The 23,671-nt window shown below is 37.1% G+C and overlaps 2 protein-coding genes across 3 annotated transcripts; both read right to left on the bottom strand.

Moving 5' to 3' along the window:
* Window positions 1–852: 852 nt before the first annotated feature.
* On the bottom strand, window positions 853–17,006 carry LOC103714127 (mannosyl-oligosaccharide 1,2-alpha-mannosidase MNS1). The gene is given in 6 exon segments (XM_039129838.1): window positions 853–1,754; window positions 8,527–8,595; window positions 13,365–13,477; window positions 13,599–13,787; window positions 13,967–14,014; window positions 15,807–17,006. Coding segments are annotated over 6 exon segments (654 nt in total). The 5' UTR covers window positions 15,960–17,006; the 3' UTR covers window positions 853–1,672.
* A 157-nt stretch (window positions 17,007–17,163) lies between these two features.
* On the bottom strand, window positions 17,164–23,584 carry LOC103714110 (GATA transcription factor 20). Of its 2 annotated transcripts, none has more exons than XM_008801254.4 (7): window positions 22,905–23,584; window positions 22,683–22,769; window positions 22,484–22,578; window positions 21,626–21,754; window positions 20,641–20,746; window positions 18,269–18,340; window positions 17,164–17,612 (listed from the first exon to the last, which is right to left on the bottom strand). In XM_008801254.4, exons 1-7 carry the CDS (start codon window positions 23,313–23,315, stop codon window positions 17,538–17,540), a joined length of 975 nt encoding a protein of 324 aa, XP_008799476.1. In that variant the 5' UTR covers window positions 23,316–23,584; the 3' UTR covers window positions 17,164–17,537. The 2 variants fall into 2 exon arrangements, with proteins under 2 accessions (XP_008799476.1, XP_008799475.1); XM_008801253.4 differs by having other exon boundaries at window positions 22,484–22,596; window positions 22,905–23,583.
* Between the last annotated feature and the right edge of the window lie 87 nt (window positions 23,585–23,671).

Genomic DNA, 23,671 nt, shown 5'->3' with positions numbered 1-23,671 from the left:
ATAAAAGAAGCAACTCATATTGAATTTTTACAATTAAAATGAAGCAAACGAAAGAAGAAGAAGAAAGGCTGGATCGTGACACCACCGAGGTTAGCAGTCAGGGAAGTTATCCCTCCTCTGCTTTGCTTTTTGCAGGTAAGTCCCGCACTCCAGGGTGGGGACAGCAGGTGACTGCTAGTTGTTTGACATGTCGGTTTCTGAGGCGGAGTTGCAGGCTGCCTGGGCAAGTCTCCGACATGCACAGCAAGTGTTGCAGGCCAATTCGATTATCCTGGAGGGCGATTCGGCCACGATTATCAGGTGAATTCAGGGGGGGGCCAAGGGGTGAGAGCACGAACCATCCCCTGATCTAGGACATAAGGATGATGATGAGGGATGGGGTGGCCTTCCAGGCCAAGCATATATTTAAAGAGGCCTACAGGGCGGCCGACTGGGTGGCTGCCTATACGGCCCACCACTCAGAATACACCATGTGGTCAGGAGAGAGGGAGCTGCCATAGGCACTCCGCAAGCTTGTATTTTTTGATTTCATTGGGTGTACTCGTATACGTATTGTATAAAGTATCCGTCAAAAAAAAAAAAAAACCGAAACTTCAGTGGAAAAGTTGATACAAGCATGACAATGCAATACTTGTTATTTCTCTCAAAGACATCACCGGTGATGATGCATTTATTTATTTATTTCATTGTTTTTCAGTGATTGCAGAAAACTTTGAAGTTTTCTCACTTCTCAGCAAATCTTTCCTGCCATATGGAACTAACATTGTGCACGCACTTCATTTCTATAATTTGCAATTCAAAAAGAACTACTACTGCTTTGACCATTGAAAAAGCATCAAGAAGTCCTTCGAAATGATACAAATTCTGCAAAGATAACCAGCATCCCACATTCTATATAACAGTTATAGAATGAAAGCACACACCATGATGTGTAAACGAGTCAACAGCAGCAGGAGCTGCAGCACATTACATGCATTTTGACAAGGAACAGAATATTTAGCACCAGAAATGCTACTGGTAATATGGGTCTGGAAGTCATGAAATCAAGGTAAGTCTGGGCAGTAAAGGGCGAACAGGCAAAGTAAAAGAAATTTCCTGACCTAAGTGTGCATTTTGAGGTCCAGGCATGGAGTTATCCTATCAGGGCCCGATCAAGAATTGACCTGACCCCACCACACACTTGGTCTGAACCAGAACTCTATAATAGGCCTAACTGGTGTAGAGCCAAACTATAGAACTAACATGCCTGGTTACAGAACTGATACCAACTTGGTTTAGTAGAGCTTGTACCAAACACAAACAGTTTGGATCAGGTCAAATTCCAAAATGAACTCAATCAGGTCAAGTCAAGGTCATAGCATTAACAGCTGCTAGGATACAAGAAGTACAAAGAGGTATAAAAGAGCATCAGTTTGAGGAATACAGACATCCTTCAGTACAACATAACCAGAACCTCTATGAGAGTTCTTCTCAAATGCTTGGTGTTCCAGCCCCACTCTTGGTATGTTTTTTTCCAGTCAAATGCCAGAGGTACATGAGTAATTCAACAGTCTCCAGCCTCAGTATATTCCATGATGTGTCAACATTCATATCCTGCAGTTGTGTTTAATGAAAATTCAGGCATCCATCATGATATAATCACATGAGTTTTTCCAGGAATGTTGATGTTATGTCAGGCCTTGATGAAAGAAATAATACTCTGCAGCCAATTTTTGAGGAATTGATTGATAGAAATTGTAACAAGTCCAAGCAAGCTGCAATAGCAAACTTCACATTAAAAACAAAAAAAAAAAAGAAGAAAAAAATCAAAACAAGTCACAGAAGACAGGTAATTAAAGAGAAGACATGTACCATGTGCTGCAGTTCAGATATTTACGTGACAGAGCAAAGCATGCACCGTAGGATGGTTAATCAATTGCAATAGTTTAGACAGAAAAAGATTTGAGATGCCTGATTAAATGATAATGGGTTGAAACTTTTTCCTTCTGCTGGAAGAGCAATGGAGATGGCACTGGAAGTGTCTTGCATAGGCAGTCTGGTCTTGTCAAAAGAATGTCAATAGTCAGTACCATCACATTTTTGACCATTAAGCAATCCTCCACTGGAAAACGATGTGCTTTTGCATCTAATTATACATCACCAACACATCCTTGCTTTTAGGTATCTTACATTCTCAACCAATCAAATTAAGGCCTATGTCTTTTTGATAACTTACACTCTAATCCAATATTTGATCCACAAACCAGAGGCCTCCATCATTTAAGAAGCCAGTGGACTTTCAAAAGAAATCCTAATATCATACCATCTCCGACATCTTGTGTTCATTGGAACTGGAATTTTGAAAAGGTGAATGACTAAAATCATTTTCAGTTTCAGAAAATCCAAATTCCTTAAGCTTATTCCAAGGATGGCATCAAGATACAGCCCTTGCACCTAAAAAACCCTCATTAAAATCCTTTCATATTTTATGGCACAAAAGAAATAGAAAAAGACAATATAAACACCAAAGGATTAAATCACACCACCTCTTTCTCAAAAATGTTAACCATTCCTCCGTTCACTCCACAAATCTATGACATTCTAAACATCTCCCAAGTTCCAATGCAGCCCTCCACAAAGGGCACTTTATCCTGTGTAACCACTTCCAACCCACTCCTGCGAAAATAAAAACTAACCCATATTTAGTTGACTCCAATTTCAATAAAGGTTTTGCTTACAAGTTGAAACAAAGCTACTTCTTTACGCATTCACTTTCTTATAGAATCGTGCATAATTTCCTTAAAGGGGATTCAAAATTTATTAAATCAAATTGCTGAAGCTAGTTCCATCTGAAGGAAATTTTTGTGGCCTAACAAACGAAATGTCCTATGGAACCTTCATCTACTAATGGACTACTAGCTCTTGAAACAAGTTGCATTTGTATTCTTGGAAATAAGTTACAATAAATCGCAACATTGAACTTGCAAGCTCAACTTTATAATTAATGCCAATGACATATTTATCGTAATACATTTCATCAAGAAAATCAAATATAAATCTTTTCTGAGAAAGTATTTTTTTTAAAAAAAAGTTAGGAGAACAAATAATATTTCTCTAACTTGGTTGATAAATAACACTATCAATCCATGACCTATAAGAACATACTATCAACACTGTACCAGGACTCAAGGTTTGCCATCTCGGTACCGGACCCCATACTGGTGCCACACTAGCACAGTGTCGGTACGTTATGGTACGGTATGTTTTTGGTATATTGAGTGTTGGTACGCCTTCCATACTATATACTGGTACGGTACGGTACATCTCGTGCCATCTGGTTCAGGCCGGTATGGTGAACCAAGCCAAGACTTGCTTGAACGGGCTTCATCATTGAAAAGTCAACTCAAATTATTAACTTTGGCATCTTATAACAATTTAAAGATGCCTCCTAATTTTAAATCATTCCTTTTGACCATCCGTAACAACATACACGATTACGCTGCAGAACACAGTTCGTATAATGCGCATGGTCATAAGCAAGAAGATTTTGTCTACAATTAGGCCGATACACATCAATTTTCTATTATTACATTGCACATAGGCATGATCACCTATCCTGAGTGTAACTATACTTCTATTTTTAATAAACCTTAACAAACCCTTAATTCTACCACAAACATCTCAAATGGAGGACATGTACTCCTTTCTTATGCTCACCATCCACCACCTATACCACTATCAATTGTCACCAACTGCCAATTAAATCCTTTCCCATCATCTATTGCCTTTGAAAGCCATTCTTTAAAAGCCACCATATGGACAATATGAAATCCCAATTGACAAGCCTTCAGCGATAATTAGAAGTTCAATTGCTTTCCAGTTTCTATTGGTCTATTAGTTGCTACAACTTCAAATGTGAAATTACTATGGTGTCTCTAGCATGATATTTCATCACTCCCCTTTTTCTTTTTGTTTTTCTGAAAAGCTAAGAGACCATTAATGGCAAAAAGAATATATGGAAATCTCTCATATCCTATCACAACGGTGATCTAATAGCTTAGATGGGTGCAGTATTAGGTAGACTTGACAAACTTGATGGCTCATTTTTGTTCACTGGTGCTCACATTCTTGTAAGCTGAGCAAGCAGGTGTGCTCTTGTGTTTGCACTGTCCATATGGAACCATGTAAGGTGACTTGAGCATAAAGTCCATAGCATGTTTCATGTCACTAAAGAAGTAACAAAGTAATATAACTGAAATGATCTTAAAAATTACAAGAAGTACCTCTTCTGCAAGTGATTCTAATCTTTCAGCATTTTCTGAGTCATAATCAGATGACCCTAAAGCCAACATGCCTAGAACAAAGCATGCTAATTCATCCATCTACAGTTTTGTAGAAAATTAGGAAACATGAGATGTCAAAATATCGAACTTATGTGCATCAGATAGGAATCTTTATAATAATCAAATGATGAGCAAGCCACCTTGTCAGACAGGAAATCACCATTTTTCTCACAAATATATGAGAAAGAAGATGGTGTAGTCTTTGAATCAAACTCAATAAGCCTTTCATGGATGTTTCCCACATTTCTCTATTGTAACATAGTAACATACCATGAATTACAAAGGCTGTATAAAATGGAAAGGATGAATGTTATCCTAGAGAGCCTCCAAGCAATCAAGAATTAAATACATAATTATCCAAAAGTGAAATATGGCTTACCACTTTCACTTACCGCAATGTCTGAGAACCTATGCAGGCGTGGGTTTAGGCTCACATCGCATGTGCATTAGGGAGGCCTTGGGTACTTAAGTAGAGCCAAAGACCCTAATTAATAACCTTCTAGCTAGCCCCTTTTGTGTCAGGTGCTAAGTCATTACAAAGGGTATCAGAGCCAACCCAGCCTCGGGTCCATGTGGCTGGGGGATATTGCAGCTCATGCCCTATGTGTTTGACCACGATCTAGCCATGGTGTTTGTGATTGGAACCTTTCCTTGGCGAGGATGTCAAGGTGCAAGGACTTGCATAGGTGTATGTTTAATCCTGCATTTGATGTGCATTAGGGAGATCTTAGGTATTTAAGCAGACCAAGGACCATGATTAATAACCTTCTAGATAACCCTATAGGGTGAGGTCCTAGGTCATTACACATAGAATATCATAGTTCTTTATCATTGAAAGATATTATATGTTCTAACCTGTAATGTCTCAGTTTCAATCTTGTTCCCTTGTATCCAAGCTTTGAGCAAATACTTATAGAAACTGTAATGCATTGACTCTTCACGTCAGAACCAATTTGTCAAAGATCAACCATTAAACACTTAACATATGAGCCAATATTTTAAAAAAGAATAGTTCTACCTATCACCCATTGCGCCAAACGTAATTGTCAAGCGCAATGTTGTCTCTGTGAGAGGACTTATATAAAATGAAAGCAAACCATCGCTAGGAAATGTTTTCTGAAGTTGCATGATAACATTCTCCGCATAAACAAAATAATATGTTTTCAATAAGAAAAGATGATAAAATAAAGAAAATAACAATGATTGAATTAATTCATTGCTTTCTTATTACATAAGTTTTGAATGAACCTCTTATGTTCACAACATCAATTTGGCAAAAAAGAGGAATTTATAGCATCACTGCCAGTCAAAACATAGATGGTACCATTTGAACACCAAGCACTAGTAGAATTATCATTTTATGACTTCACTAACAATCATGATAGCAACCCAGCGCATACATGGGTATCCAGATACCATGCGCCTGCACCTCTTAAGGTTAAAATTAATGCAATAGTATAATAAGAGATATCTTTTGCTGGCATTTTGGATCTCCAAGCCTTTGTGACAAATCTATAAATTCAAGCTGCTCAGTGTGCCAGAATCGGCTAGGATGCTACCACCATGTAGAGAAACATATGGATATTTTTCACTTTATGAATGTTCATGATTGACATCATTTGGATTTAAACAAGGTCGCCACCAAAGGTTAAGCATGTTGAGCAGGAATGGTAGAAGTTGCAATAAGAATTAAGAAATACAATGTCAGTGGTAGTTGCAGTGATGCAAACTTGGATATCTACCAAGAAATTTTGATGGAATCATTTGTAGATTCTGGACATATTCTACTTATGCTGCAAATAAACACAATGATAATGTCCAGAACTAGCAATTTATGAAGTTCTCCAATAGTGCTATATACTGCAATTATGGCTCATTTCTCTCGGTCACAAAAATTTCCACATTAATTGGTCAATCAAAGCAAATCTCACTTTTTTTTCCGAAAAAAACTTATGTCTCTTACCACAAAAAAGCAAGACAATGAAATTCAAGAACGTAAGACTTCTGTCAAAAGTATAATCTGATGTGGCTTCCACAACTTAACAGTCGACATGCTCGATAATGTTATAAGTTAAGGCTCTAACTGGATACCTCCATTTTGGCTCTAATATGACATAAGGACCTGTTCACTAGGATATTCCTGATCATAAATTTTAAAAATTTAGTTATCAAACAGTTTTTATTGCTAAGGAGATAAATATAGCTACAAATTATAATACAAAAGCCACAGTTGCAAGACATCCTATTTCAAGATGTAACAATGCATATGCAATTGGATCATGTCTGGTAGCAGCAGGTGACAGCATAATCATTAAATTTTAACATAAGTGGCACCAAAAATTTGATGTGCAAGGCCTTGAAAAAACCGCCCTTCTTTCTTTTCACCCCATCTCATTTCATTATTGGGCTGCAGGGATGTGTTTTGGAGGTCCCAAGGTTCTGTAGGAGAAAACAAACTCTACCAAATGAATCAAAGCCTCATCCCACCTCTACTATTTTTTGTATTTTTCACAAAGAGTAACTAAAGCTGATTTTTCTTTTTGAAATTTCTAAGTAAATAGCCAAATATAACATGTTATGATGTAATATGGTTGTAAGTGTAATGGCTTGATATACATTTCCATCCCCTAACAGCTTAAGCTTTTAGCAACAACGTAATTAACATGGTACCAGAGCTGGAGGACATGCATTCAAATCCCCTCCAAGTCAGTTTTTCTTTAATTTGCTCATTTGTTATGTTGAGTCTTATGTTACTTGGACACTTCATTTTTAAGTTGTCTGCAAGTGTTGAAACTTATGGACACTTGGACATGGCACGACACGACACGACGCCATTGGACGCCATTGATGTCAACAAGAAGTTTCCGACTTTTGGCACTTTTTTTAGAGTGTCATGCAAAGCTCTCTTAGTTTTAAGTATTGGACACTTTAAGTATCCTTAAGGTTTTGTGGGCACTTTGAGCAAAGTGTACTTATGATTTTAATATAAAGTTACCAGTATTGTATGGATACTACAACCGAAGAGTCACTATGTTTTTAATATATAAAGCTATTACAGCTATATGAAACTTTAAGCAAATGCATTTATGTTTTAAATATCAATATATCATGATTAATTATCAATTTAAGTATCTCACACACCTTAAATAACTAAATGAATCTATCAAGTAAATAAAAAAATTGTAAACTCATTTCTGTTTCAATTAAAACATAAATACATGTGTTTATGCAGATAATATAATTATATATTTTATATTGTGTATATATATTCTGTCTCCCTGTGCCGAGAATTTTGGAGGCTGCCGTATCCAACACTTCAGGACACTTGCACACTTGGCATTCGGGAGCCTTGTGTCTACATGACATTGGCTAGGGCATGAATTAAGGATCAAACCTAATGATATTAGGAGGTTTGGGTTCCACTCAAGATCCTTCCCCAAAGCTCCACATATCTTAAAATAACCTGACAAAATGTAATCCATTCATGTTATAGCTTTTGCATATGAAAGTAACATGGATCATTGGTGCACTTTCCCTTGATTTATTAAGTTTTAACACCAACATGTCTTTTATTAGCGATTATTTAGAAATTTTATCAAGTTTGTCTTATATTAACAATACCATTCAGAGACACATTGTTAGTTGTATAAGGTATCTTAATACATGATATCGTAGTTTCCTACCTAATCTAGAATAAAGTTTAAAACATTAATTAAAGAAAAAGGAGAGCAACAATTTCTCAAGCTACAGCACATGCTGACATGCCAGGGGCATGCTGGCATGAGCTGGGAATCAGCTCAGCAGAGCACACAGTATGTGCTGTGCCCACCAGTTACCAGCATGTGTAACAACACCAATACTTTGATCGCCAAAAAAACAACTGGAACAAGTAAATAAATAGATATTTACCCCTGTCCAACTAGGATTATGTGGATTGCCATGAGCCAAATTGATTCTGTCATAGGGAATTACAGGTGTATCTCAGGCAGGAAGTAATCTATCAGCAATTTCGTTTGCCTTATCAAGAAAAAATGCATCCCTGTAGAGATCGTATGCACTCAGGAGTCGATAAGAAAGAATGTCTAGGACTTCTAGCAAGCCATGCCAAACTCCCACCATATAATGATGCAAGCTATTTGGATAAAACTTCTTCCCTTGATAAAGAACATAATAAAGTGCCATAAATTAAACCTTTCAGTAAAACCTTATGGATGTCTCGAAAAAAACGCTTGCTACATAATCCTTGTTGAAATCCAAGAAGTTTGCAGCCCACCTGCCAATTGTCATCAAGCAGCAATAAAATTTAAAAAGAATTATGTGAAAAGCTGGAATCCTAAGACATGCGAAACAAAAGCTAGAACTGCATATGAATACATAAAGAAACACAGTCTTTAGTCTCTGTTCTCTAGCTTGTAGCATGGCATAATCAATAAATAATGCAGATCTTATGGGCAGTCTTTCTCGGTGGAGCAAAAAAAAACAAAGTACTTGGTGCTTAAATGTAATATTATTTTAGAATCCACTATCAGATCATTGATAGCAAATCAGATAATTTTATCTCATCATGCAGTAAGCAGGCATATGTTGTCTTGTTTCGTAATGCCATGGATGTACCACATTATTTCAAAAAACATTGTCGGTATCTGCTGGTAGTGAGTTAACTCTAATTATGTGATAGGAAGAAGATTAGAGAAGCTATCATGTTAGGTCTCACAGCCAGCATGCTGACTTATTTGGTGACAGAGACTCAAGTTTTGCAATAAGAATTATTTTGATCAACAGATTTACTGAATCCAACACAGTTCTCATTGAACTTTGTTCTCCGTTGTTGCAAAGGAGGCAAGAGGCAAGAATCTTTAACTGGCTCAGGTCAACTTGGAGTTTATTTAGCATTAGATAAAGCACATTTTTAATGATAACATCTAGCAAAAAATTCAATTCTTTTGATGAAACAAAGTGAATTCACTTTCTGAGTTTAAAAAAAAATAAAAAATATAAACCTGAGCGGTATTCCACTACCATCTCCAAATAGGGCTGGAAATGGGCTCGAGCCAGACCGACTTCGGGCCGGGCTTCGGGCTAGGCCTGAACAAATTCAGACCGAGTTTGGGCTTAAATGTAAAGCCCATTTGTTTTTCAGGCCGGGCTCGAGCTATGTCATTGGCCCGGCCCAAGCTCAAATCTGAATAAGGCCCGAAATGAAGCCCAAATTCAGGCCCGGATCACTTTATTTTTATATGTTGTTATTTAGAGAGAATAATAAGGAAGTAAAGGACAAATTAAAATAGGTTTAGCTGAGAATAAAGTATCATGTATCATTTACTTGTGTTATAGGAGAGAGCCTAATTTTTAACTAGCTCATTTACTTATGAAGCAATATTATAAAATATTAAACTTTAATCGGATTTGGGCCAAACCTATTTTTGGCCCAAATAGGTAATTCGAGCTGGCCCAATCAGGTTTGGCCAGGCTCGTGCCTGGATTATCCAAAAATTTTCGGGCCTAAACCCAGCCCGAAACCTGAAAAAAATCGGGCTAGGTTCAGGTAGGGGCAGGGCCCGGCCCACTTCCAACCCTTTCTCCAAATCTTCAAAAAATTTAGGTTTTGGTTGCTAAAAAAGTGAGAGAAAAGAAAGTTTTTCAATCAAGGATTTTTTTCCAGTTGTTAGGCAATGTGGAGAAAAATCAGGGAGAAGAATATGGAGAAAATAAAGGGCTAGAATTTTCTAAATTAGACTATATCTACTAGGAGAAAGTGATGGAGAGAAGACAGCAAAAGGGAAGTGGAAATGGCAAATTGGTCATATCCTTACAACTACTCTGCAATTTTTTTTTAACCAGGCAAGGAAAAATTCTTAAATTTCTTTTCTTACTTTTTCTTACAACTACTTGATTTTCTTTTCTTTTCCCTGCCTTTTCAGCAACCAAACAGAACATCAATAATACGGAGCATAGCATTGCATCCATAAACCCATATTGCTACAAACTTATGTGGCTAAACCTATCAAATGAAGTGGTACCAAATCTAAAGATTCCACTTTTCGGCACAAAGATTTGGGATGGTTCATGATGATCTGCTGAACTAATGAAAAAACAAAAAGAATAACTGTGTTGTCCTGGAGGGTTGTAAATTCAACATGAGAATAAAACCAATATGTAATCATCAACTCACATGCTTTTCTTTTTCTCCACTTGGAACAAGCTAATTGTTTTGTTGGTTAATACCCAGTATGTGTCATAATACACTGCCTTATTCCTTTACATTGAAATGTCATCATGTACAAAGCAACAGCTTCATCCAAATCAAAAAAGCTTCTTTGCCAAAAATATTTTGTGATCTTATTCGATGATAGTCAGAACCTTCTGCGCATCAATTTCACAAACAGCCCATTTTTTAAAATCTTGCACTGAGCAGTCCAGATATTATTATGTGATTAAAGAATAATAGTTCAAGTACCTCATTTTTATAATAGCATCCAGATATTATTATGTGATTAACATAGACCTTATTCCTTAGCCCACAAATTGCTGTTAACTTTATATACCCCATCAAGGTTGGCAGATCTAAAGTTGCTGAAATTAATAACATCACTCTCTTGACAATGTGTTAGAAGTGAGTCAGGTGGCATAAAACACTTTTGGTGAAATATTATTACAAGTTTTATGAAAAATCCGTCACAACATCCTTCAAGATATGCCAAAAACCATATCAAACATCTGAGCCGAACCTATCTCTGTTTCATTCTATCAATTTCTTGACTATGAAATCCAGGTTATTGTTAGGTTGGAAGTTACTTGCAGAAGTTCTCAAACTGCAACTAATCATGCATGCATAGATCAAGGTAATGTAGAAACCAAATTGAAAACTATAATAAGTAATACATGCATACATTATATATATGCAAGCAAGAATGCATGCATTATATATATACATTATACACACACACATACACATATATATACATCATATATATACATTATATGCATATACATTACATATATATGTTATATGAATACATTATATACATACACATTATATATAAAGTGAGAGGAGAGATGACTTTTGTTCCTCTGGAAAGACGAAGGTATCTACCCCTTTCAAGTTCAAAATCGATAATGGAGTATTCAAATTAAAAATCCATACCATTGATAATGAACTATACCACTAAAATGTTTAAAAACGAAAAATCAAATATTTTGATAGTTTGTAATCTATACATCAAGTGGATGCAAAAATGAGCATTAAAATGATGCCAGATCATGTTTTGTCATGATCTAAGCAATAAAATATATTGATTTCCAATCTATATATGTTTTAGCATGTATAGATCATGATCAATAAAATGGATTCTCAATTTAAGTGCTTCGTCATCTATTTTAGCTCACTGGCACAGTTATAACCATCCATTTCCTTGTCCATGTGATGCATAGATTAGAGACCATCAATATATATATATATTTGATTTTTAGATATTTTAGTGATATAGATCATAATACATGGAGTAGATCTTCGATTTAAATATCCCATTATTAATTTTAGACTGGAGAGAAGTACCTCTCCTTTCGAGAGAAGCAAAGTCCATTCCGAAAACATATATGTATATATATGGATACACACACACACACACACACACACACACACACACACATATATATATATATGTATATGTATGTACGTACATATGATGTACGTATGGATACATAGATGCATGCATGCATCTATGTATATATGTATGTCTATGGATGTATGCATATATATGTATGTATGCATGTATGTATGTATATATGTATACATACATATGTATATATATGTATATGTATGTATACATACATACATATATACACATACATGTATAAGTATGTATGTGTACATATGTATATGTGTGTATTTTATATATATAAAGTTAGGTTGCATGCTTCTAGTTTCTCATGGAAATTGATGAAGGGCCTCCTATAATGCAAATCAACACTATTGGTCATGATCTATGATGTATAAAATGGCCGGAAACCATGGTCTTTTACTCTTACATAAGATGAAAACAAAATTAACAATCTCAACGGTGTGATATCATGTTTTGACTTTATCTATAGCTTAGAAATATCCAAGTTAGCTGAAATTTAATTTTCATATATTTAAAAATATTTAGATTAAGATGAATGGTTTGGAATTGCAAATTAAACAGTTTTATGTTATGTTTTGATCACTAACTATATTGCAACTTTTCATTTTTATTGGCTAGATGAATATACAAGAGATCTCCAAAATAAATTCTTAAATCATGACTAATGGTGCTCATTTTCATTTCAGGAGGCCCTTCGTTGACTTATACTAGAAAGCATTTGGAGGCAAATAATTTCAGAAGCATCTTAACCTAACTTTTTCAAAAAAAAAGCCCATTACCTAGTTATAGTCCCGGCCATGGTTCACCGTACCAGCCTAATTTGGATAGTATAGGGCATACCGTATTATACCGATTTAGTACTGATATCCGGTACAAGTATCGTACTGTATCGGTTCGGTACCGGTATCCGGTACAAGTGGCGTACCAACTCGGTATGTTGAAAAAACTCCATACTATACCGTATCGACATGGTGTTAGTATGGCATAAGTATATGGTCTGGTACCGAGACGGTAAACCTTGGTCCCGGCAATTCAATATCAGGGAGGGGAGGGAGGGATAGACTATATCATCCCAAGTCTTTTACCGTTGCATCAAGCAATGGCCCCATAATCACCAATTATTCAAATATAAACGAAAGAGAGGAGCAGATGCAAGGTAGAAATAATAGCAAAAAAGAAAAAAAACAAGCTTCTAGCATAATTTCTAAAATATAATTCGTGAAAAGTTCGAAGTTAATTATGACTCACTAAGAATGTTGGTAAGACATTAAGAAAACACATTTTATCAATTTCTGTCAAAACTAGGAAGAAGCTGTGGAAAAAGAGCATAAACATGATGAAACTGCAGAATCACTATAAATATGCGAGCACAAATTGTATATTAAATAAAGCATCCTGACATTTAAAAGCTGCAACTCACTCTCTAGCCTTCTGGAATTGATCCTTCAGGCCCAATATGCAAAGTGTATCAAGAGACTCCACAAGGATAGCTCCAAGACCACCAAAAGTATAGACCCCTTTCATTAATATTGGCTGGTTACAAAAAACACAAAATTTCTGCAGCATTGAGGGCCAAAATAATTCTATTGAAAAAAAGGATTTTTGGTCAAATAACTTTTTCCCATCTTTGACTGTTACAACATATATAACAAACCTGAAGTTCATCTTGGCCCCCTGCATATTTTTCATAAGAATTCCATGCATGAAGCATAGCCTCTTTCACTTTTTCTCTTCGTTGATTGTCAATAGGATCATGGTTGACAAGATCCATATTGCTCAATTTACCAAGGTTGCCGATTATGCCTTCTCCAGAATTCCATTAATTATCTTCTATTTTCCGCAACTAAAGGTAGATGATAAAACTTCAATAGAAGACTATCCCACACTACCAATGCAAATAGAAAGGACTTATAAAGTTTCAATAATGCCACTTTAAAAACTTCTCCGTTTATGCTAAAATTTATCAAGAAGCATAAGTTTATTAATTTGGTAGCAAACTTTCAGAGAAAATATATCAAATACCTGATCTTGCAACTGAATCAGTTCCTCATTTATTTTCAAAACTTCTACCTGTACATTTATGGAGTACATCAAACTTGGTTAATCATAAAAAGCATAATATGCTTTTTTCTTCCAAAATATGGATATTCAGAAAGACAAAATGTAAGAAATTTCATTTGCACCTTAACATAAATAGATAGATATAACACAGCATGCTACTACTGTATAATAAATGTGTTTCAGGAAATTTCTGATTTCTATTTTGGAATATATTTTGTAACTCACGAGATCAACGTTATTTCCTACACAAAACCTTGAATTTTGCATTTAACATCTAGCTTACTCCTCTGCAAGTGCACCAAACCTTCAAGTATTACTCATGATGTAAATGAGCTTTAAACATCTAACCAACAAGTTAGGTAATTAGAAATGAAAATAGTCTACTGGTATGAAAAATGAAAAGGTTTACTTTTAATGGAAAATGATAAGACACGCTAAACCTCATTCCTGTTCCACATGTTGGAAAATAGGATACTTTGGGTATTGATTTTAACTTTGGGGTATCTACATAGTTTTAAGCTTTTAAGAACGGCAAGTTATACATGATCAATAGCTATGAACTTAACAAATGTCACGTTCTCATTATTTATTTTATTCATGCTTACTTTCACCGTCAAAATAACTGATCAAGTTTTGAAACTAACATTTAGATTTTATTATACCGAAAGGCAACGAATCTAAATCGGAATTCTGTTGATCTAGGCCTTCTTAATTGACCAAATCATAAATTCAGAACTATATTTTAACCAAAGAAATACCTCTATTAGAACATTGTTTCCTATAAAATGATAATGCCAATTGCAGCATCTCTATGGCTCCTTTATCAAACAAATCTGCAAATAGTGGATCCAAAAGAGCTCCTAGCGATGCTTGCTTGAGTCAAAGTTCATAGAGAAGGAGGTGATCTCGCAAATAGAATCAGAAGGTGAAGAGTTTTTTTTTTTTTTTAAAGACAATGATTAGCTCCTTCGAGTGCCTTCATTTCCCATAGCCAGTGAATGGTTCTTACATCAGTTTCCGGAACCGCTACTCATTAGAAACATCCTTACCGGTTATAAGCATGTTAAAAGACAAACAGATGTGGACAAGACGTTTTACATGTGTCTTTCGAAGGACAAGCTTATCTTTTTTGGAACAGTTCTCCACTCTGTCTACAAATAAAACTATAGTTGCTGAATAATTTCAAGAGAAGAAGAATAATATCTCTGATGAGAACATTCTTTCAGCCTTTTATTTGTAGAAGACCAAGAAAGCGGAGCAAATCCTTTTCTCGACAAAACCTTACGTAAAACAAAAACATTCAAAAATTTTCCTTCTATCCAAAAACAAGGAAAGAAAAGAATTCTCTTTTAGGCTTTAATTTTATAGAAGAACGATATTACGACCAAGTCGTTTTCTCAATAACTTTGTCGACAATACATCGGAAAAATAACAATGTCCAAGATTCTTCTTGCATCGTAAAAAAGAAAGAAAACGAACGCTCTCTCCCTGTTATTAGGCTTTTCTTTGTAGAAGAACGAAACAGCGAGCGGATCCTTTCGTCAGTGATTCGTTAATAAGACACAAGTCTCAAAAAATTCGTCATATGGATAGCCGAGAATTAGAAAGAAAAGAACCACATTCTCCAAAAAGAACGCTCTTTTAGGCTTTGTATGTAGAAGAACAACATCTAGATTCTAGAGCAAATCTTTGTTCTCGATATCACCTTACTACGAAAGAAAGAGAGGAAAAGACCACGAATGGAAGCCAAGATCGCAAATTTAGTAAAGAAAAATGGATGGAAAAGATTATTGTTGCCTACCTCGTGTTCCCGGACCATGGATTGCCGATCCCAGAGGCCGACGGTGATGAAGAAGAAAACAATGAGGACCAGCGCCATCTGCCTCGGCCGCTTCAAATAGCAGGAGGGGCGAAGGTTCCACCACCTGCTCGAGGACGACCTCCCCCGGCACATCTCTCCCGCTTCTCACTCCCAGATCTCCTAAACGCCGTTGAAAGAGCTCGGGGGACGAGGACAAGTTTTTTGTTTTTTGTTTTTGTTTTTACTACTACTACATCGGCGACTCATAAAAGACGGGACGAGACGTGATTATTTCAAATAAAACCGCCATGATGAGCCGCCACCCAATCCGCCGACGAGGACAGTTGTTCACCAGTTGAACAATAGTGTTCCAATAGTCAACTTGAGATTGATGTCAACATCCGAATCATCATTTAGTCATTCCTATGATCTAGAAGAGACTCTAAGCATGGATTCATATCTTCGCACTGAACTGTCGCTGCATGGCCTTGGTGCTACAGGACCCGAGAAGCATGAGATTATAGATAGCCAACCACACAACTGGCTGAACCACATCCAATCAAAAGTGGTACTAGAAATGTTAGAACTAGTAAATGAAAAAAAAAAGAAGTAATAAGCAGTGGGCAGTCCGAACCAGAAAACAAAGTTCTATACTTAATGTAAGCATGGATTAAAATTCAGTTGGAAAAGAAAATCCAATTAGACATAAGCTGCCCATATGCATCATGGCATAGGTAAGCCTCCATTCCTACGCCAAAAGCTTTTGCACCAACCACAGCATGCAAAAGACACCGAACTTCCTATCTACCTGAAATTGCGTAAGATTAGAGGGAATTGCTGCACTACAAGAAGCATTGCAAATCCTGACCATCCTTGAACAGATGATAACTACGTAAACACTTGAATCCCAGAAGTTCTCAGTCATGCACAAATTCGATCCATGCAACTTAGAATGCCTTGAGATGATCAAATACCACAACCATATTGATGTTTCATCCCACCAGATTCACATTCAGGCCATAGACCAAATTCAACAAATGCACTAAAGCAGGGCCAACAATTGAATACTTCGTTTGATGAAGAAAATGGTAACCCTACAAATCCAACGCAGGATTACTTAGTTTTATGAAGAAAACGGGAGCCCCACAAATCTTAAGCAGGATTACAACTTCAGTGCAAGAAGACTGATCTGCAGGGTTCTCAAAGCACAGGATATTTTGACTATGGTGAAAGCAAAATATACCTCCCCAAAAGCTTTCGGCTTAATCTAAATGTACACCTCGCAAGTTAATGTCCAGGTCTGCAGTGAAAATAATCAAGGAATGATAAACGACAATAACAATGTCCAATCTTGATGAGTCAGATAACCATTCCATTTTTTTAATAATTAACTAAAGTGAAGAAGAAAAAAAATCCCTGTCTTGCATTGCAACACAGACAGGTACTGGCTAGCATTCTCAGACAGCACTGCAAAAGTCTGCAGAAAATCTAATACAGACACAAACATAGGTTTCCCCTTTACCGGGCAACAATGTGCGAGACTCCAAGGTAACTAAAGCATTGGAACATCGACTGAAAGCATCGCCAAGAGCCCGAAAAAGAAAGAAAAATTTGTATCTGATTCTCTAATAACATATAGTACAGGCATCTATGTAAAATGTGGCAAGTTCTTGGAAACCCGGCAACGGGTACGTCCCACCATCAATAGCCATCTCTCAAACCAGGATCCTCTCACGATGATGAACCATGACCATTAGCTGTAACTGCAAGAGGCTGCTGCTCGCCTACTACTGAGCTGGTTCCATTCTGGGAAAAAATGAAGGACAAAGTTCAGGAAAAAAACCAAGAGAGGGAAGAAAAAAGAAACAAAGGGCATACCAACAGTAGACATGTTTGTAAGCTGTTCCTGTTTCATCTGGAAGAAATTATCCTCAGAATCTCGCTCATGAACATCACTCAATTCGCTCATGGAATCACTCAAGAATGACGTCACTCGCTATGTGCATTAATCAAACCAACATGTATGGTGACAAGAAGCAATTGAAAATGCCTCAACACTTCAAAGAATAATGTCCATGGATTTGAAAACTGCTGGAGCAGCAGTGCCATACCGTTCCAATGCGAATCCGGCACGTGTACAAGTGCCAATACATACCAGCCTGACTGGGGCATGCCAGTCTGATACAATCAATACCATTGGTTTTCCATTCTTTTTGATGTTATACTGTTCCGATGGAAAACTATACAGAGTTCGGTGACTTTATTAAAAACATTGACAATGCCGATCTTATGTTGGAGCCTTGGAGGTTTTGCAAGCATAGCCTTTCACCAAATTAGTAATTTTGTATTGTTTCATCCCAGGTAAACTAGGGTTGAACCTAATGAAAGCCCAGAACTGGCTGACCTTACATCCCTAAATTATGCAAGCAGTGCTTTCTTTCAGCAATAACTAAAGAACTCACCCTTTCCTTTGGCTCCGATGAGGCATTCTGAATGGCTGCAGGTGGATTTTTTGATAGGTCCCTCATTGTACCCTGCAAGACAGCACCAAAAAGCAGGCCTTGAATAATCTATATAAAATGTTTAAAATTTCAAAACACATGCCACTGACTTAACAATTCAAAGGAAATTCTCATTTGGCTATCGGTTTGGAAGGACATCTAATTCAAGGCCAAGCAAAGAGAAAAATATTCAGAAAGGATTGGCATTTCCAACAAGCATAAGTAAGAGCCAGCTTTCACCAGCACAAAGAATTCAGAGAGCCCCCTTAAAAAAGTACGCACCACAATGCAACTAACAATTTAGCTACAAGTTTTTATCAGAAAATACCCAATAATAAAGGACACAAACGAAATGTGACATCAAAATGCATCATGAAAGACCAATAAAGCCATTCCAATTTTATAAATCAATCTGATGAATCAAACTACCCATCAAAATTTGAGAATGAGAACATTTTACAACTGGCTCTAACTTGATGTCAAAACTAGACTAACCAAAACTTAGCATAACTAAATAGGCACTTTATTAACCCACAAAAAGTAAGATCTATAGAATACTGATTAAGTACATACAATCCACTAGCACTAATAATGGAAAAAAGTGAACCACTAAAAATAGCACCTCGCATACCTAGACATGCTACAAAAGCCAATATATATGGCGTCAATAGATTAAAGTCAATATGTAGAAACGATGCCACAGTTCAATGCTTTTAAGGCCTAACAGTTGATTTGCAATGAAGAGCAGTAAAAACAGTTACAACTCAATAAGTGTCATTGTGAAATCCTAAAATATGATAATACTTCCTGAAAATATTTGCATCTTTGATAATCCATTTATTCCACATTTGGTAATAGCAAAAACAACGCTAAGTTAACACTGTACTAGTATTAACTGTTTATGGTAATAGATTCCCATATCATACCGAGTATAACGTTAAAATGAAAACATTAAAATGTATATTTAGGAGCAGCATTAGTAAATTATTATCAAACGAGTATAACGTCAAATCTGGTTCTCTTTTTTCCTTTTTCGATAATTGCCAAATCTGACTCTTCATTTCCTCAAACAATTTAAAGAAATATTTTAAATACTAGAATCCTATATATCATCCAACAAATAAAAATTTATGGGGAGCACTAGTCATCTAAAGGTGGGCATAAAAAATTCAACAAGCAAATGAATGAGTTTGACCCATCAAAAGCAGAATAACAAGCCAAGATACATGTGTTATCACATAGCATTATGTCCTGGATTATCATCAACTACCCATTGGAAGGAGGAAGCAATACTGACAGAAATTAAATTGCATTTTAAAATCAAGGATATTTTTTTTCACAGAGAAAACTGTTGATGCAACAACATACCATTAGAAGATTCAATATTGATTCGTTTGACTTTATTGGTAAAAGAATCGCCTTGTGTTTAATCAAAAGCATCACATCTTTAGCTGGGCTTAATGGTTACCTTCTGAGAAAAGCAGCGACCACATCCCTATCTTCAAGTGATTTTATCAACCCACGAGATTATTCCAACAAATTAAGGTTCTGTTATTTTTGGACATCCCCTATGCCCACTACAGCAAAATAGATCTATCATTGTATCTGGCCTAAATCAGATATTAAACCATATAAGATATCTATGAGTCCCTCTTATCAATTACAAACCTATCTACATATTACAACATCCTACTCCAAAAATCTTATTCTCCAAAATTAATTCCATAAAGTTTTTAGTAATACTAAGACTGCTATGGAAAAATTAGTCCATAAATTCATGATCATATGGAAATATTATTATCTTGATACAGCCATTGAAGAAGTCAATTCCTTGCATACCCATAGCAAGTACCTCTTCTAAGGGAACGGATAATAATTTAACACCTCTCTAAAGTATCACCTACTATTGTTGAATTTTTATTAGTAAACAAGACTTTATATGAAATATCAGGATAAATATAGGCAACTAATAGGCTTTCTTTATGCTGTTTGTGAAAAGAGAAAACTTTGGACCAACGGTTCATAACACCAACTCTGTGGTGTCAATTGAACTACTTGAGCAGCAGCTAGGGATGCTCCACCAAAGTGGCACCAAGTTCTGGTTATGCAAATAAGTTGGACATGGCAGCAGCGGATTTAGTACCATTAGGCATAAATACATAATGCCACATCAATGTCCCTAAAAATTCTTCTGGATACTCCAACAAAACTGAGCTTGCACACACATGCGTGAGAAAGGGGGTCAAAATGTGCAGCATGAGGTCAGACAGAAATATAGTGGTTGATCTAATTAAGTACAATATTGTTCTAAAATGATTATATAACATAACTACCTTATTTGCCCACATAAGCCCACAAGCGTTGCATAAAGTCCTTGGTCCATCAGGTCCACGGCGCATCATTGGTGTAGCCCTGGAGCTGGTGCCACAGTGATGGCATCTGAACAAATTTGAGGCAACATTAAACACCAGATATTAAACATCATGTTGTATATACTGTAAAATAGGACTTGCTCATGATAATGAAAGCAGGCAAACAAATATAACCCAGAGGGGAAGAGAGATAAGAAGTTTTAGATGGATTAGTCAATCCACTCACAGAAAAGTCCCCTTCTTCTAAAAACACATCCAGCTCCTGGTTCTTAGTGAACAGGACAAGTACTCCCTGCCATCTGACTTAAGATTAACTTTTTTACACTCTTTCTTTCAAATGGCTATCATTAACGTGACCAACTAAAACCTAAAAGGATTCTTCTTCCAACTTCCTACAATAGTTCTTTCGCTTCTCACTTTGGTAATCTCCCTACCATCATATAGGATTTAGCTCATTGGTTCCAGGAAGCCAGTATTGCATCATGCATGCCATGGGGGTTGTTGGATCTCATTCAATGTGTGATTTGGCACCTTTTTTTGCAGGTGACACTTTTTTGGTGTCACAACATTCATTTAATAGAAAATTCCAAAGGTGTTGAGTTGTAATCAGTACAAAGGAGTTGTTTTGTCCCGTCCAAAAAAAAATCAAGAGCTGGATGTCCAGGTCAAATCCCTAACAAATATCTTGGAGACATGTTATGAATAGGAGATGAAGGATGGAAAAGTAAGGATAATGTGCTGGCAATGCCACTTGTCCTTGACCAAACACATCCTAATTTGGTTTTCTTCACACAAAGATACCGTATTTGGAAGTTAATAATTGCCCTAGTACCTTCATACTAAATTTAGAAACTGCCAAGTTACACCAGATCCCCACCAACAAGCAGTGTTATTTAGATTCTCATCTGTGAAATCTCAAATAGCCAAAATTAAATATAAAACTTACGTGGCAGATGATTCTGGTCGACCTTCCACAGAACCCCATCGTTGGGTGGCATCCAAACTTGTAGCACCTGCAGTCACATCTTCAGGCTTTGATTTTGAGGATGTGAACTGACCCCTATTCCGCTGCATCCTGTTGACAAAGCCAAGAACATGATAGGCAAAAAAGAGATGGCAATACATGTACTGCCAAAAGTTTGTGGATTGTGCACCACATTAGGCAACTATAAAAACCAAAATGAGATGAATGCATTGAGGTTTCATCAGGGATCAGCGCTAATAAAGATTTTCAGCTAAAAGGGGCAAAACTCAAACATAAACTCTCAAAAAATCACATGCAAGGACAGGTTGTGTGCCACACATCTAAGATTGGCATCATAAATGTCTCTTTGCCAAGGGCTACACCCCAATCATGAAGAGACCAAATATTAGATAAAAATCAGCTCAGGACGAGAACTATGCTTTGGGCTCTAGTCCTTATAAACACTTGTCAACCAGACATTAACCATCCATCTTTTTCCAACAGACTTGGAGGTAGTCACATGTGCACATGTTATTCTGAAATCTTAATTCTCACTAAGAAACCCTATAATCTGAGATGCTACATTACAGGTTACTTATAAAAATAATGGGGCAATTTTGAAAAATATTCAACAATTTAAGGTAATAAAAAACCAGACGAGCCGAATGGTTGAGTTAAGTGCGACATCCAATATCGATGCCATAAAGAATGTTTCATAGTTATGAGTATCTTTGTTCAAAATCTCAAGACCACTTCAAAATGCCAGGTTGATATCTATATCAGAATGAAAGATTTATACTAAGCAAAAAAAGAACCAATCTCATAATATCCACTTCTTACCTGAGAGCAACCTCTTTGCGGACATTGTAACGTATCTTCTTGTCAAAATTACGTTCTTTCCTCTTCTCTCGGAACCTCATCAATGAAGCAACTCGCTGAGGAAAATTCGAACGCTGTGAAATATCAAAAGAGCAATTAAACAACTCATGAAATTTATCCTTCGTATCTTACTAAAAGCCAGTGGCGGTAAGAACTATACCTTGTTATATGGATTTGAAGAAGATGGAATCGAGGCCAAGCCCGTGTTTATCTCACGCCCTCCAAGTAACAAAAGAACAGCTTGAACCTACGCGGTGTAATACAGGCAGGTCTATCACAATTCTAAAACAACATTATCTCTAAAAGAAGAGCAATATGAATTTAATAAAATCCTGCCACTATCCAGAAGAGGAAGTGCAAAGAAAAGGGGGAAAAATGTCACCTTTTCCGGGGAGACAGAGTCGAACACATAGACCTCCCCCTGAAACGAGAGGGTTAGCTGATTCCCCGGAACCTGAGGCGCGACCACCTCATGAGGATCCCCCAGATTGGCGTGGTCCGAGGGCACGTCGCCTTCCATCCCTTCCCCCTCCACGGCCCCATCGTGATCCTCCTCCATCCCGTCCCCATCGCCGCCATTGTGCTGGTCCCGCTCCGCCGCGTACCGCTGGATGGCCTGGGCGTCGGCGGCCACAATCAACTGACCCTCGGCACCGCCCCCTCCACCCCCGCCGGGTACTTCGTCGATCCGCCCCGGGATGAGCACGGCGGGATGCGCGGGGGCCGGATGGGCCGGGTAAAGACCTCCGGCCAACGGCTTCACGTCGGCCGGCTGGCTAGGGTTCTCGCTCATCCCCCTCACGCACTCTCTCTCGCGATCAAAGAAAAGATTTTGGGGAAAAAAAACTACTTTCAGAAACAAAAATCCATAAAATTCGGGAATCAAAACTTTGGAATCCTCCGCTGGAAAAAGAGATCCGAAGAGACCTTGGACGCGGAGCCCATTACGACTGAAGGTCTTTCGAGAGCGCGGATCGAGAAACCCTGAATTTCTGAAACCCTAGAATTTCAGGCCTCTAAGGGAGAGCCAGTGGGACAGGAGAGAGGGAGAAGGGGGAGGGAGGAGGACTAAGACATGGCAGAATGTGTGACGTCAGCGGGTCTTCCGGTACGGTGTCGCACGGTGTGGAGAATTAATCAGGGCCGTAG

The sequence above is a fragment of the Phoenix dactylifera genome, chromosome 9, assembly GCF_009389715.1.
Source record: "Phoenix dactylifera cultivar Barhee BC4 chromosome 9, palm_55x_up_171113_PBpolish2nd_filt_p, whole genome shotgun sequence".
Taxonomy (NCBI): Eukaryota; Viridiplantae; Streptophyta; class Magnoliopsida; order Arecales; family Arecaceae; genus Phoenix; species Phoenix dactylifera.
The sequence above is the reverse complement of the archived record's forward strand: the minus strand, read 5'-3'. Positions and strand labels throughout refer to the sequence as shown.

Bases quoted from the DNA above. Each gene is read 5' to 3' on its own strand.
- LOC103714110 (XM_008801253.4), bottom strand. From the start codon at position 23,315: ATGAGCGAGAACCCTAGCCAGCCGGCCGACGTGAAGCCGTTGGCCGGA. The intron at 21,755-22,483 runs GTAAGAAGTGGA...CTTTGTCAACAG, and splicing joins CGCAAAGAGGTTGCTCTCAG to GATGCAGCGGAATAGGGGTC. The intron at 18,341-20,640 runs GTAGTTATGTTA...GCTGTCTTGCAG, and splicing joins GGCTTATGTGGGCAAATAAG to GGTACAATGAGGGACCTATC.